This window comes from Nerophis lumbriciformis, linkage group LG18 (genome assembly GCF_033978685.3).
Source record: "Nerophis lumbriciformis linkage group LG18, RoL_Nlum_v2.1, whole genome shotgun sequence".
Classification (NCBI taxonomy): Eukaryota; Metazoa; Chordata; class Actinopteri; order Syngnathiformes; family Syngnathidae; genus Nerophis; species Nerophis lumbriciformis.
Window position 1 is genome coordinate 36,177,501 of NC_084565.2, and position 13,751 is coordinate 36,191,251.

The 13,751-nt window shown below is 41.3% G+C and overlaps 1 protein-coding gene and 1 long non-coding RNA gene across 6 annotated transcripts in view; one reads left to right on the top strand and one right to left on the bottom strand.

Annotated features, from left to right (window-relative positions):
- LOC133617890 (uncharacterized) overlaps window positions 1–13,751 on the top strand; it is a 109,105-nt gene that overhangs the window by 23,361 nt on the left and 71,993 nt on the right. The gene's annotated exons all lie outside the window — the stretch shown is intronic.
- The window catches only part of LOC133617888 (flavin-containing monooxygenase 5-like), a 43,346-nt gene that overhangs the window by 10,522 nt on the left and 19,073 nt on the right, over window positions 1–13,751 (bottom strand). The window contains exons 2-7 of one of the 4 annotated variants that reach the window (XM_061978253.2): window positions 7,831–8,019; window positions 4,804–4,969; window positions 2,030–2,172; window positions 1,745–1,944; window positions 380–515; window positions 91–310 (exon numbers count right to left, since the gene is read on the bottom strand). In XM_061978253.2, coding sequence (XP_061834237.2) covers window positions 91–310; window positions 380–515; window positions 1,745–1,944; window positions 2,030–2,172; window positions 4,804–4,969; window positions 7,831–8,019 — 1,054 coding nt within the window. Of the gene's footprint in view, window positions 1–90; window positions 311–379; window positions 573–1,744; window positions 1,945–2,029; window positions 2,173–4,803; window positions 4,970–7,830; window positions 8,020–13,751 lie in introns of those variants that run through there. The other 3 variants (XM_072915104.1, XM_072915103.1, XM_072915102.1) reach the window with 3 other exon arrangements.

Consider the following 13,751-nt stretch of genomic DNA (forward strand, 5'->3'; position numbering starts at 1 on the left):
AAAAAACAAAGTTATCTGATGTGACATTCAAACAAGTGTTCAGACAGCCACAACTGGACAGAGAAGTTACAATTTTTTTGACAAGCTCACCTTTGAAGACCTGCGAGACCCAACGGCCCTGTAGTTCAGCCTGTGGCATGATGGCTCCGAGGGCGTGGATAAAACCCACCACGGCCAGGGTGGGGTGCTCCAGGTTGGGTGGAAAGACGTGCTTGTAGAGACCGACGCGGTGCCCCGACTTGTACAGAGCGCCGCTGGGCAAGTACGGGAAGCCGTAATTATACCCCGTGGCGAACACGATGGTGTCCACCTGAAACGAAGACGGAAGGCGAGGTTGGAGACTTGGCGTCAAAGGTCGAGCTCCTCGAAAAGTTCCGACCTTCTCTACAACGCTACCGTCCTCAAAGAGCACAGAGGAGCCACGGATCTCCTTGACGTTGGACTTGATGATGACGGAGCCGGACAGAATCTTAAAAGGCAGTTCGTAGTTGATCACTGGGACTTGACTGTAGAGCCTGAGGAGGAATTGGCCAATTTTCATTGATCTGCCGCTTCTCCCTGTCCTTTATCTGCTATGTGAAAACAGCAAAGCCTTCTGCCATTAATTGTACCCCAGAAATTCCGCCTATAATAACAAAAGGCTTATCTGCACAGTTAGCAAGCTAAAATGTACCTTTTTATAAATTATAAATGTGTAATTTACAAAAAGTAATTCGATTTACAAGAAAAAAGTAGCATTTTTAAAAGAAAATAACCCAAGCTCGGTAACAGGATAAATTACTTTTTTTTATTTTTTATTTTTTAACAAAATGCCATGTTAAGAGGACTAAACATTCAATTTGATGCAAATGATTCACGGTGTTACAACAAAAATTGTTAAAAAGATGTATTACTATATTTGTAGAATAAAATGAATTTTTAAAAAGATGACTGAAAAAGTTATTTGTTTTATATCAATAAGGAGCATTATTACAAGAAAATAACTAGTGATATTTTGAGAATAAAGTAATCATATTTCCAGAAAAACAGTTTTATAAAAATGGACAACATTTTTTTAACAAAATAAATAGGCATGTAATATCAGGAGGAATAAAAATATTTTTTGAAATAGTCATATTTTTTTTAGAAAAAGTTGAAAAAGCTATTTTTACAAGATTACATGTGTAATACAGAGAAATAATTTACATTTAATGCAAATTGTTTTGTAATATAACAACATTTAAAAAGGAAAAGAAAATATTAATAGTATATGTTCAAACAAATAATATAATAATACATTCCTACACAAAGTCATTTGTTTTACACTAGAAAAATTTGCCAATATGACGAAAAAAGAATGCATAATATTTCGAGAGTAAAGTCACGGTGTGTCAAGGAAAAAGTTGAACAAAATGCAGATGTTACCAGATCAAAGTTGGAATATTTTGAGCAAAACAGATTTTTGTTGTAATATCACAACAAATTGTGACTAAAAAATATTTCTGATTATGTTTTGTAATATTATGACCGAAAAATAGAATAAAGAAAAGAATGAACATTCCAGGAAGATTGGAGCCTGTGGAAGAAAGCTATGACTGTTATAATTTTCCACCACAAGGGGGCGATATTAGCGCATTGCAGAGACACAGCTGCATCCCACCCAATACCCCGACCCACCATCATACATTTCAGGAAGATTGGAGCATGTATAAGGAAGACAAAAGTAAGTATTGTTGTGTGCATCAGTGGCGTAAAGACAGGCTACCTGTGGCTGGGCTTGAGGGCGTACATGGTGTGGTCATACATGGCGTTGAGTTTCTTCTCGCCCAACCAGTTGAAGAAGTTTTTGGGGAAGAGCTGGAACAAAATGTGGGAAAAGCGAGTCTTGTTCTTCATGTCCACTGGCATGCCGTCGTCCGACACCTGCCTCATGACCCATGCGCCACGGCGTGTGCTCATGTACACCTGATGGACCACAAGGAGGAAGACGGAGATGTCAGCATGAGGTCACAGTGGGAGGGAAGAGGAAGAAGAAGAATGAGCTCCTGACTTGCTCTGCAAACTTGCTGCTCTCCACCGCGATGTCGCTGCCTGAGTTCCCGATGCCGACCACCACCACTCGCTTGCCGTGCATGTCCTCAGGACCCTTGTAGTCCCAGCTGTGCAGGTATCGTCCCGGGAAGCTCTCGATCCCTGCAGCACAATATCAACATCAGGGAAGCTGGAGCCTATCCTAGCTGACTATGTTGTCCGTTGTAATATTAATGTTAATCATGAGGAAAAAATATATTATTATTATAACATTTCATTTATTTATACCTGCATTATCCTTTCCATCCTTTGTAACTGAGCTACTGTGGGGAACAATTTCCCTTGTGGATCAATAAAGTTTAAGTCTCTGTCTAATCCAGTACAGGTTATAAATAGTGAAATATGGTTTTAAGAAAGTCCTAAAATTCGAATTAATGTTATTAAATCTGGATTAGTATTGTTTTTACAGGAATAATTTAGTAATATCATAAAATTTAAAAAAAGCTTAATTTTGGAGCAAACATGTTTATAATGAGCAAAATGATGATTTTTATACATTATTTAGAATGTATACATATAATATATAAATCCACAATTTTATATAATATGAGGGCTTCACGGTGGCAGAGGGGTTAGTGCATCTGCCTGACAATACGAAGGTCCTGAGTAGTCTTGGGTTCAATCCCGGGCTCGGGATCTTTCTGTGTGGAGTTTGCATGTTCTCCCCGTGACTGCGTGGGTTCCCTCCGGGTACTCCGGCTTCCTCCCACTTCCAAAGACATGCACCTGGGGATAAGTTGATTGGCAACACTAAATTGGCCCTAGTGTGTGGATGTGAGTGTGAATGTTGTCTGTCTATCTGTGTTGGCCCTGCGATGAGGTGGCGACTTGTCCAGGGTGTACCCCGCCTTCCGCCCGATTGTAGCTGAGATAGGCTCCAGCGCCCCCCGCGACCCCAAAGGGAATAAGCGGTAGAAAATGGATGGATGGATGGATGAGGGAAATTTGTTTGAATTATGATAAAAAAAAAAACCCTCAAAACATTAATTTTTATCTTACAAGTGGTAATTTTAAAATATTAAAATTCGAACTTTGCAGGAAAAGGCCAATCCTTAAATTATAAGGAAAACAGCACATTTTATCAAAGTAAAATCATAATTGTTACAACCTGTAGGTCAAGTTATATGTGGGTAACCCCCCCCACATATGCGGTCATCTCCAAGGTTTCTCATAGTCATTCACATCGACGTCCCACTGGGGTGAGTTTTTCCTTGCCCTTATGTGGGCTTTGTACCGAGGATGTCGTTGTGGCTTGTGCAGCCCTTTGAGACACTTGTGATTTAGGGCTATATAAATAAATATTGATTGATTGATTGATTGATTCTTTGTTTAGGTTTTGGGTGTTTTTCCTGTGGTTTGGACTTTACTTCCTGTTTTGCACTCTTATTTTGGTTCCGCTTCCTGTTTTGTTTGTATTCTGACTTGTCCTCTGTGTCTTCGGGCGCACTTGGTCGGGGGAACCGCTGCCAATTCCTCCCTCCACCCTCACGAAACTTTGAACTTGTGTGGTTTGGGGTGTCTCGGATGTCTAAAATCTGTCATTTAAAGGGGGGGGGGTACTGTTACTGTTACAGGCCATTCTTTCTTTAGTTTTTACGTGTTTTTGTTCGTATTCTGATGCAGAAGCTTTACTCTGCTTCGGAGCGCTTCCTTCCTCACCTGGGTTGTACTGATGATCTCACCTGGTGTTAATGAGCAATAGAGGGAAATTTTAACCAGTCTCCCTTGGTTGTTGGTTGTGGAATCGTTGTCTATGCAAGCCGGAGGTACAAACCGTTAGTAAAACTTTGGAGATTCTTGTTTTTGTTTTCTTGTATATTATTTTGTTTGAAGCTTTCCCTCAAGCTTACATTTTTAGGCACCGTTTCTCCCTGGGCTTTTTCTGTGCTATCCCTTCTGCACTACGTTTGTTCTTTTGGACTTTTGAGCATGAAATACTTTTATTTGCACGCTACCTGCTGTATCTTACCTTTCACGAACCCAGCTACATGGAGCAAACCTGACATTAATTTTATTAGAAAAATACGAGGAAAATATACTAACATTTTGTGGGTATAGTTATACTTTTCAAAGGATTTTGGAAAAAAAAAAATAGTATTGCTGTTTCACAATTAAATATGATATTTAAAATGTGATTATGAATATATTATCCTTTTTTAACAGAAATACAAGGGCGTACATTATTTTCAATTATTTTAAAATAATTTAAAAAAAGTTATATTCTGTAGCAAAATGCTGAAGAAAATTATATTTTACACAAAATAAAAATACAATCAAATTAAAGCACTAATTTTGTAAGAAAAAAGTCAGAAAAAACAGGTAATTTTATCAGATTATTTTAGATTTTTGTCATTAACTTTTGAAATATTCTGAGGAAAAAACACACATTTGTAATATCACCAAAAAATAAATGTTGTTGCATTAACAAGTTAGGAGAAGAAAATATTTATAAAGTATATACAATATATTTAAATTGGCAATATTATAATAAAGTAGAAATGTTATGAGAACTACACTCAAAACCAGTCAATATGCAACATTATATTACAAAAAATTCTGAATGTTACAAGTATAAAATTGCAATATGACGAGATAATGAGAAAATTAGTCATTAGAAGTATGTAATTTAGAAATGACATGATATTACAATACGATACAAATATATAGATGGAAAGATAAGAATGTGGTCATGTTAGAAGAATATTTGCCAGATAGATATAGAGCGTGTAGAACCTGGGAAGTCCTGTAGGGGCAGGTTGGGGTAAGTGTAATGTCCTGAGCAGCAGATAACAGCATCAAAGACGTGCGTCTCCTCCTTCCCGTCCTTTCTCTCCGTCAACACTTCCCATTGACCCGTGCGGGAATAATCGGCCTTCTGTCTGACGCTCTTCACCGAGGTCTAGAAGAAGGGAAGGACTGTGTGTCATCCATCAAACATACTTGTATAATTTTTTAACATGTAATGGTGGTTCTTTGGTCAAAATGTTACATAGATGATGTTTTACAGATCATCTTCAAGCCTCTTTCTGATGGTCTCTTCCGGATGCGCCGTTTTGTGTGCGGTCTTATTTACGTGGCTCACCTTAGACAGCGTTTTCTCCCCGTCATCTTTGTTGTAGCGGTGTAGCGTACAAGGACGGTAGTGGAAGAAGTGTCAAAAGATGGAGTTAACTGTTTTAATGACATTCAGACTTTACTTCAATCAATAACGGAGCAGCATCTCCTCATCCGTGGCTCGCTAGTGCAACAACAACGCCGGAAATGCCATCCATCGTCTTCCGCTTATCCGAGGTCGGGTCGCGGGGGCAGCAGCCTAAGCAGGGAAGCCCAGACTTCCCTCTCCCCAGCCACTTCGTCCAGCTCCTCCCGGGGGATCCCGAGGCGTTCCCAGGCCAGCCGGGAGACATAGTCTTCCCAACGTGTCCTGGGTCTTCCCCGTGGCCTCCTACCGGTCGGACGTGCCCTAAACACATCCCGAGGGAGGCGATCGGGTGGCATCCTGACCAGATGCCCGAACCACCTCATCTGGCTCCTCTCGATGTGGAGGAGCAGCGGCTTTACTTTGAGCTCCCCCCGGATGACAGAGCTTCTCACCCTATCTCTAAGGGAGAGCCCTGCCACCCGGCGGAGGAAACTCATTTCGGCCGCTTGTACCCGTGATCTTGTCCTTTCGGTCATAACGCAAAGCTCATGACCATAGGTGAGGATGGGAACGTAGATCGACCGGTAAATTGAGAGCTTTGCCTTCCGGCTCAGCTCCTTCTTCACCACAACGGATCGATACAGCGTCCGCATTACTGAAGATGCCGCACCGATCCGCCTGTCGATCTCACGATCCACTCTTCCCTCACTCGTGAACAAGACTCCGAGGTACTTGAACTCCTCCACTTGGGGCAGGGTCTGCTCCCCAACCCGAAGATGGCATTCCACCCTTTTCCGGGCGAGAACCATGGACTCGGACTTGGAGGTGCTGATTCTCATCCCAGTCGCTTCACACTCTGCTGCGAACTGATCCAGCGAGAGCTGAAGATCCTGGCCAGATGAAGCCATCAGGACCACATAATCTGCAAAAAGCAGAGACCTAATCCTGCAGCCACCAAACCAGATCCCCTCAACGCCTTGACTGCGCCTAGAAATTCTGTCCATAAAAGTTATGAACAGAATCGGTGACAAAGGGCAGCCTTGGCGGAGTCCAACCCTCACTGGAAACGTGTCCGACTTACTGCCGGCAATGCGGACCAAGCTCTGACACTGATCATACAGGGAGCGGACCGCCAAAATCAGACAGTCCGATACCCCATACTCTCTGAGCACTCCCCACAGGACTTCCCGAGGGACACGGTCGAATGCCTTCTCCAAGTCCACAAAACACATGTAGACTGGTTGGGCAAACTCCCATGCACCCTCAAGGACCCTGCCGAGAGTATAGAGCTGGTCCACAGTTCCACGACCAGGACGAAAACCACACTGTTCCTCCTGAATCCGAGGTTCGACTATCCGGCGTAGCCTCCTCTCCTCTCCACCGGAAATGTGTCCCACGAAAAACCGTCAGACCGGAACTCTCTAATAACTAAAGTTCCGTGGGTGATTTATGTAAACCCACTACACCAGTAGTTTTTAGCGCTTCCATAGCGAGATATAAGGTAGAATGTTACGCTACTTTATATTAGAAATGGCAACAGCGAAAGATGAATGCCCCATAACAAGAAGTTAGAGAAAAAGAAGAAGCTAATAAATGCCATTTTGCAGTCTTTTCCACACTGCAAAAAGTCAGTGTTCAAAAACAAGAAGAAAAAAAAAAATTAGGGGTATTTTATTTGAACTAAGCAAAATTATCTGCCAATAGAACAAGAAAATTCGGCTTGTCAAGACTTTCCAAAACAAGTAAAATTAGCTAACTTCAATGAACCCAAAAATACCTTAAAATAAGTATATGCTCACTAATAACAAGTGCACTTTTCTCCATATGTTGAAAAATATTCTTAAATTAAGTAAATGCTGGCGCCATTATCTTGACATAATGATATGCGCTGGGCATCATGATTTTTTTGTTCATGCTTGAAGTAAGAAATTATTACTTATACTTGTGAGTGTTAATGACACAGCTTTGCATCAGTTGATATTCTAGTTTCAAGCATGTTTTACTCAATATAGGTCATCAAATCTCAGCAACAAGCTGTAAAATCTTACCGAGAGAATTTAGCAACAAAACCCTTAAAACAAGTAAAAGACTCTAACATAAAATCTGCTTAGTGGAAGAATTATCTTATCAGACAGAAAATAAGCAAATATCTCCCTTTTTTTGAGATATTTAATCTTACTTAGATTTCAGTTTTTGCAGTGCACACACCATATTAATACCTGCATGTTGAATCACAGTACGTTTTACTACGGTAGCCGTAATGCGCCGACAATCCATCAAGCGGTGCGGCTTCTAAGCTTATCAAAGTCATACTAAAAACATGTTGACAGATTTTTGAGTGCCGTGTGTAATGTTCTATATTTTCAATGGAACATTTAAAGTTTTGTTGTGGTTTACTGGCATCATACACGTATCTCTTATGTGTGACTGCCATCTACTGGTCACACTTATCATTTCACCATGTACAAAATAAAATAGCTTTGAGGTCGGTAAGCACAATCAGAGTTATTCCGTACATTAGGCGCTCCGGGTTATAAGGCGCACTGTTGATTTTTGAGAAAATGTAATGATTTTAAGTGCGCTTTATAGTCCGAAAAATACGGTACTGTATGTCTCACCTGGAAGTGTATGTGAGGCAGCAACTTGAAGTGCTCGGCGTACATACGCAAGTAATTGAGTATTTTGGAGTGGTGCATGTAGTTTGGGTAGGCGGCTGGAGTGGGGAAGTCACTGAAGCAGATCATCTCCTTGGAGGTGTTGATGGTCAGGGAGCGGTAGATGCTGGCACGGTTGGGCTCTGATACCTCCTGCAGGGAATTTAATTACATGTCAATACTGTCATGTCATCCTCAACAGCACACTCCTTTCAAGCCCACATAAACAACATTACCCGGTCTGCTTACTTTCACCTACTAAACATTAATCGTCTTCGCCCATCCCTTACCCCACATACTGCTGCCGTACTAGTCCATAGCCTTGTCACCTCTCGCCTGGACTACTGCAACTCTCTCCTGTTTGGTCTCTCACAAGTCACTTCACAAACTTCAGCTTCTCCAGAACTCTGCAGCCCGGATAATCACCAGAACCCCTTCAACCCAGCACATCACCCCTGTTCTGCAGCAACTCCACTGGCTACCCGTCAAACACCGTATCCACTTTAAAATAATTCTCCTCACTTTCAAAGCCATCCATAACCTCTCTCCATCATATCTCTCTGACCTGCTCCATGTCGCCACGCCCTCACGTTCCCTAAGATCTTCTTCATCCATCCATCTCACTGTCCCCTTATTTGAACTGTGCACCATGGGTGCCCGAGCTTTCAGCCGCTCTGCCCCACATCTTTGGAACTCATTAGCACAAGACCTTCGTAACTTAGACTCAGTATCCCTCTTCAAATCAAGACTCAAAACACACCTATTCCTGACTGCTTATTCATTGTAAATCTTATCTATCTTTGTTGTTGTTTTTATCCAATTTGATTTTATTGTTTTGATTTTGTACGGTGTCTTTGAGTACCCAGAAAGGCGCCTTATAAGTAAAAATGATTATTATTATTATTAATACTGTTGGAATAATTGTTTGTAAGTTATCACAAAAGAAACGTTGTATTACATTATGTTCCTGATAAGAAGATGAAAGCTGTCTTTCGAGGCCTAACAAGAGGAAGAAGGCTTGTGAAACTCCACTGTGATTTCAACACAGGAATGGGAAGTATGTAAAACAGTCATTGTTTTCGGTCACATTGAAGACCAAGAAGAGGATGTCTCGGGCTTGGGCATTACACCAGACTTCAGCTCTGTGAGCATCGAACATCACCGAAGATTCCCAGCAGGCACGAGACATTGATATGGTGTCCTTTGAAACTGACTTTGAAACAACGTTGCAAAATAGCTGTAATTGTAAATTGAGACCGCGTTGGTGTCTAACGTTGGATCCACGTTGTTTGTTATGAACTGACCAAAATTCAACGGTCAAATAGACGTAAGAACCATGTATTGATTAAAGGTCGTCAAAGGGTTTGAGTTGCTCGACATAGCAAGTTCTCAACGTTGTTTCAATGTCTTGTGCCTGCTGGGTTTACTCCACACACAACCGTAAAAACTAGTGATGTCTGTCAAACGATTTAGTTTTTTGATGATTGATTAATCACACCTTATCACTTGCGTGCAGTCGTGTACAAAGAGTTTATGGACAACTAAACCCCAGGTGCCATGTTGGACACCAAGGACGTTTGGGAGCAGGTGGTAGAGGTGAACGGCACCGTGTCGTCCCACCCCCCCTCTCGGTGAGCTGTGGAGTCCCCCAAGGCAGTATATTGAGGCCTTTACTGTTCCTAATATACATAAACGACTTGTCATCGGCATGCGACTGTGAATTGTTCTTGTTTGCGGATGACTCGGCCTTGCTGGTATCAGACAAGGACAAGTCACAGGTGGAGAAAATCCTCAGTGCTGAACTCTGTAGAACATGCACCTGGCTCGCTGACAACAAGCTATTCATACACTTGGGTAAAACGGAATCCATCCTATTTGGGTCCCACATCAACCTTAAGAAAGTCAATGACTTCACTATAAAAGTGGGTGACATTGTTATCACCAGGAAAGATGAGGTCACCTACCTAGGTTCTATTCTAGAGGCTAATCTTTCCTGTGATAAAATGGCAACCAAGGTAATCAAAAAGGTCAACCAACGAACGAGATTTCTTTATAGAATCTCTGGTCAACAAAAGCACCATGAGGATTCTGGCGGGAACTCTCGTTCAACCCTTTTTCGATTACGCATGCACCTCCTGGTACCCTAGCACCTCCAAAACCCTCAAATCTAAACTCCAAACATCCCAGAACAAGCTAGTCAGATTACTTCTAGACCTCCACCCCAGATCCCACCTCACTCCTACCCACTTCTCCAAAGTGGGCTGGCTCAGGGTGGAGGACAGAGTAAAAGAACTTGCACTGAGCCTAGTCTATAAAATCCGCTACACCTCCCTGATACCGAAGTACATGTCAAATTACTTCCTTAACGTAAATGACCGCCATAACCACAACACCAGGGGGAGCTCCACTAACCACGTTAAACCCAGATTCCGAACTAACAAAGGTCTTAACTCTTTCTCTTTCTATGCCACATCAATGTGAAATGCGCTCCCAACATGTATAAAAGAAAGTGCATCTCTATCCTCCTTCAAAACCGCAATAAAAGTTCACCTCCAGGCAGCTACAACCCTAAACTAACACCCTCCCCGGATTGTTAATAATCAAATGTAAACAATCAAATGCAGATACTTTTTCTTATGCCTTCTGATCTCTCTCTCTCTCTCTCTCTCTCTCTCTCTCTCTCTCTCTCTCTCTCTCTCTCTCTCTCTCTCTCTCTCTCTCTCTCTCTCTCTCTCTCTCTCTCTCTCTCTCTCTCTCTCTCTCTCTCTCTCGTGTCTATAAAATCCGCTACACCTCCCTGATACCGAAGTACATGTCAAACTACTTCCTTAACCTAAATGACCGCCATAACCACAACACCAGGGGGAGCTCCACTAACCACGTTAAACCCAGATTCCGAACTAACAAAGGTCTTAACTCTTTCTCTTTCTATGCCACATCAATGTGGAATGCGCTCCCAACAGGTATAAAAGAAAGTGCATCTCTATCCTCCTTCAAAACCGCAATAAAAGTTCACCTCCAGGCAGCTACAACCCTAAACTAACACCCTCCCCGGATTGTTAATAATCAAATGTAAATAATCAAATGCAGATACTTTTTCTTATGCCTTCTGATCTCTCTCTCTCTCTCGCGCTCTCTCTCTGTCTCTCTGTCTCTCTGTCTCTGTCTCTCTGTCTCTCTGTCTCTCTCTCTCTCTCTCTCTCTCTCTCTGTCCACTACTTTCTGTCCATATCCTACCAAGTCAGACCTACACTGTTCTAATATCCATTTCTCTGTTCTCAATTGTTGATGACTGATGATAACAACCAAACCTAACCCCCCCCCCCCCCCCCCCCCCCCCCCCCCCCCGGCCCCCTCCACACCCCGGATTGTAAATAATGTAAATAATTCAATGTGATTATCTTGTGTGATGACTGTATCATGATGATAGTATATATCTGATAGTATATATCTGTATCATGAATCAATTTAAGTGGACCCCGACTTAAACAAGTTGAAAAACTTATTCGAGTGTTACCATTTAGTGGTCAACTGTACGGAATATGTACTTCACTGTGCAACCTACTAATAAAAGTCTCAATCAATAAATTAAATGATAAATGGGTTATACTTGTACAGCGCTTTTCTACCTTCAAGGTACTCAAAGCGCTTTGACAGTATTTCCACATTCACCCATTCACACACACATTCACACACTGATGGCGGGAGCTGCCATGCAAGGCGCTAACCAGCAGCCATCAGTAGCAAGGGGTGAAGTGTCTTGCCCAAGGACACAACGGACGTGACTAGGATGGTAGAAGGTGGGGATTGAACCCCAGTAACCAGCAACCCTCCGATTGCTGGCACGGCCACTCTACCAACTTCGCCACACCGTCCCTAATCAATCAATCAATCAATGCGGTTGTGCGGGATGCATGCAATTGAGTCGTTCTGATGAAATAAACCAAAATAATACGTCTAATTATAGTTCTAAACATAATCCAGCTCAAAGTATAATTTTAGGGCAATTGTGTGGCCATATTTGATGCACTCTGCCACAAAATTCATGTAGTGTTTAGTGAACAGCAGGCCTCTAACACGCTACCGCCGTCGCCATACATGGGTTACGATGCGATTCAAAAACGATTTATTTATAAAACAGAACGATGCGATACAATTCCATTTAGCGTACGAATGATTCAATAAGATTCAATATGGTGTATAAACGATTTGATTCTTCTTTTTACACCCCACAAGAACATAAGCATTACTTGCCGTGCATAGGCTCCTCCTCATGTTAGAGAATGAACAGTTAGGACCTTAGCACAAAGCGCACAGACTAGAACTGTCCAAGCTAAGTCTATGAGCATGAACTGATGAAAACTACTCGGATGAGAGGCCAAACGTCTGAGACGATCAGTTGAATGCCATGAGAATAACAATAACCTAATCAATAAGGACACCCATAGTCACATTCGTCTTCAAATGTAAAAAAAAAAAAAAAGCACTTTCTATAAAATTGACTTACTTCAAGTACCGGTATTTTCCAATTTTTAAAACACTCTTATATCCCCAAATTGTTTTCTAAAGTAAAGAGGCAAACACATGAGTCAAGTCAGTCCCTTCAAAGCATACTTGCCAACCTTGAGACCTCCGATTTCGGGAGGTGGGGGGTGGGGGGGTGGGGCAGGGCGTTGTTGGGGGCGTGGTTAAGAGGGGAGGAGTATATTGACAGCTAGAATTCACCAAGTCAAGTATTTCATACATACATACACACATATATATATATATATATATATATATATATATATATATATCTACATCCTGAAAATATGCAAATAAAACTGTGTTTATATAATTGATACTTCAAACTTGCATAAATAAATATTAAGGAATATAACATAACTTGGCTTCGGAGAGCTGCAAAATGTAATGAAAAAAATGCTAAAGTTGTTGATAAACAAGCAATTATTTTAATAATTAAATATGGTCATTTTAAATGAATTATTATGCTAATTTAAAATTAATTATTTCAAATATGTTTATTTTAATGTATAATTCTAATGCCTGGATGTAATAAGGAGTCAGAAAAAATACAAATAAAAATACAATTAATTTTGATGTTTTTAGCAAAATATAGTAAAAATGTATTTCGTTTTTTTTTTTTTTAATTAATAAATATATTTATTTTTAGGTAAGATAAACATAATAATACAATTTATCTCTTGTCTGGATGATTTAGTTCTTGTCGCCCTGTTGTCCTCTGTCTTGAAAAAAGGATGTCCTCATTCAGGTCCGCATGGAGTTGGAGGGGGCGTGGCCTCCAGCTCCGGCTGAAAATCGGGAGATTTTCGGGAGAATATTTGTGCCAGGAGGTTTTCGGGAGAGGCGCTGAATTTCGGGAGTCTCCCGGAAAATTCGGGAGGGTTGGCAAGTATGCTTCAAAGTCACCTACGGGTTCCAGCCAATGGCTTGATTGGGGGGCGGGACTTCCGGGAAAAGAATAGAAAGTGACGTGCCTGACTGGATGAAGTCCTTGGGCTCAAATACTAGTGTGGCCTCAATAGCCCTGCTGTAGTGTGTAGCATGCTGGGAATTATCTGTGCATGTGATGGAGGAATGCACCGTGTAGGGTTGAAATTCGACTGAATTTGCATTAAATCAGGTTGTTTTAGCTAATAATCATGCTGCAAGATCTAGCATGTTGCATTCAATGTTTATTCCCATTAATTTCCCGTTAATTCCCATAGAAAGTTTCCAACTTTGAATATTCCCGGAATTTTGCAACCCTAATTTTGACACACATGAAATGTTATTGTCAGAGTGTCTTACAGGAATATTTTTCAATGTTTTACTTGAATGCACGTCATTTATTTGTTCCAAACTCGGTAACTGTTTAATCGAGA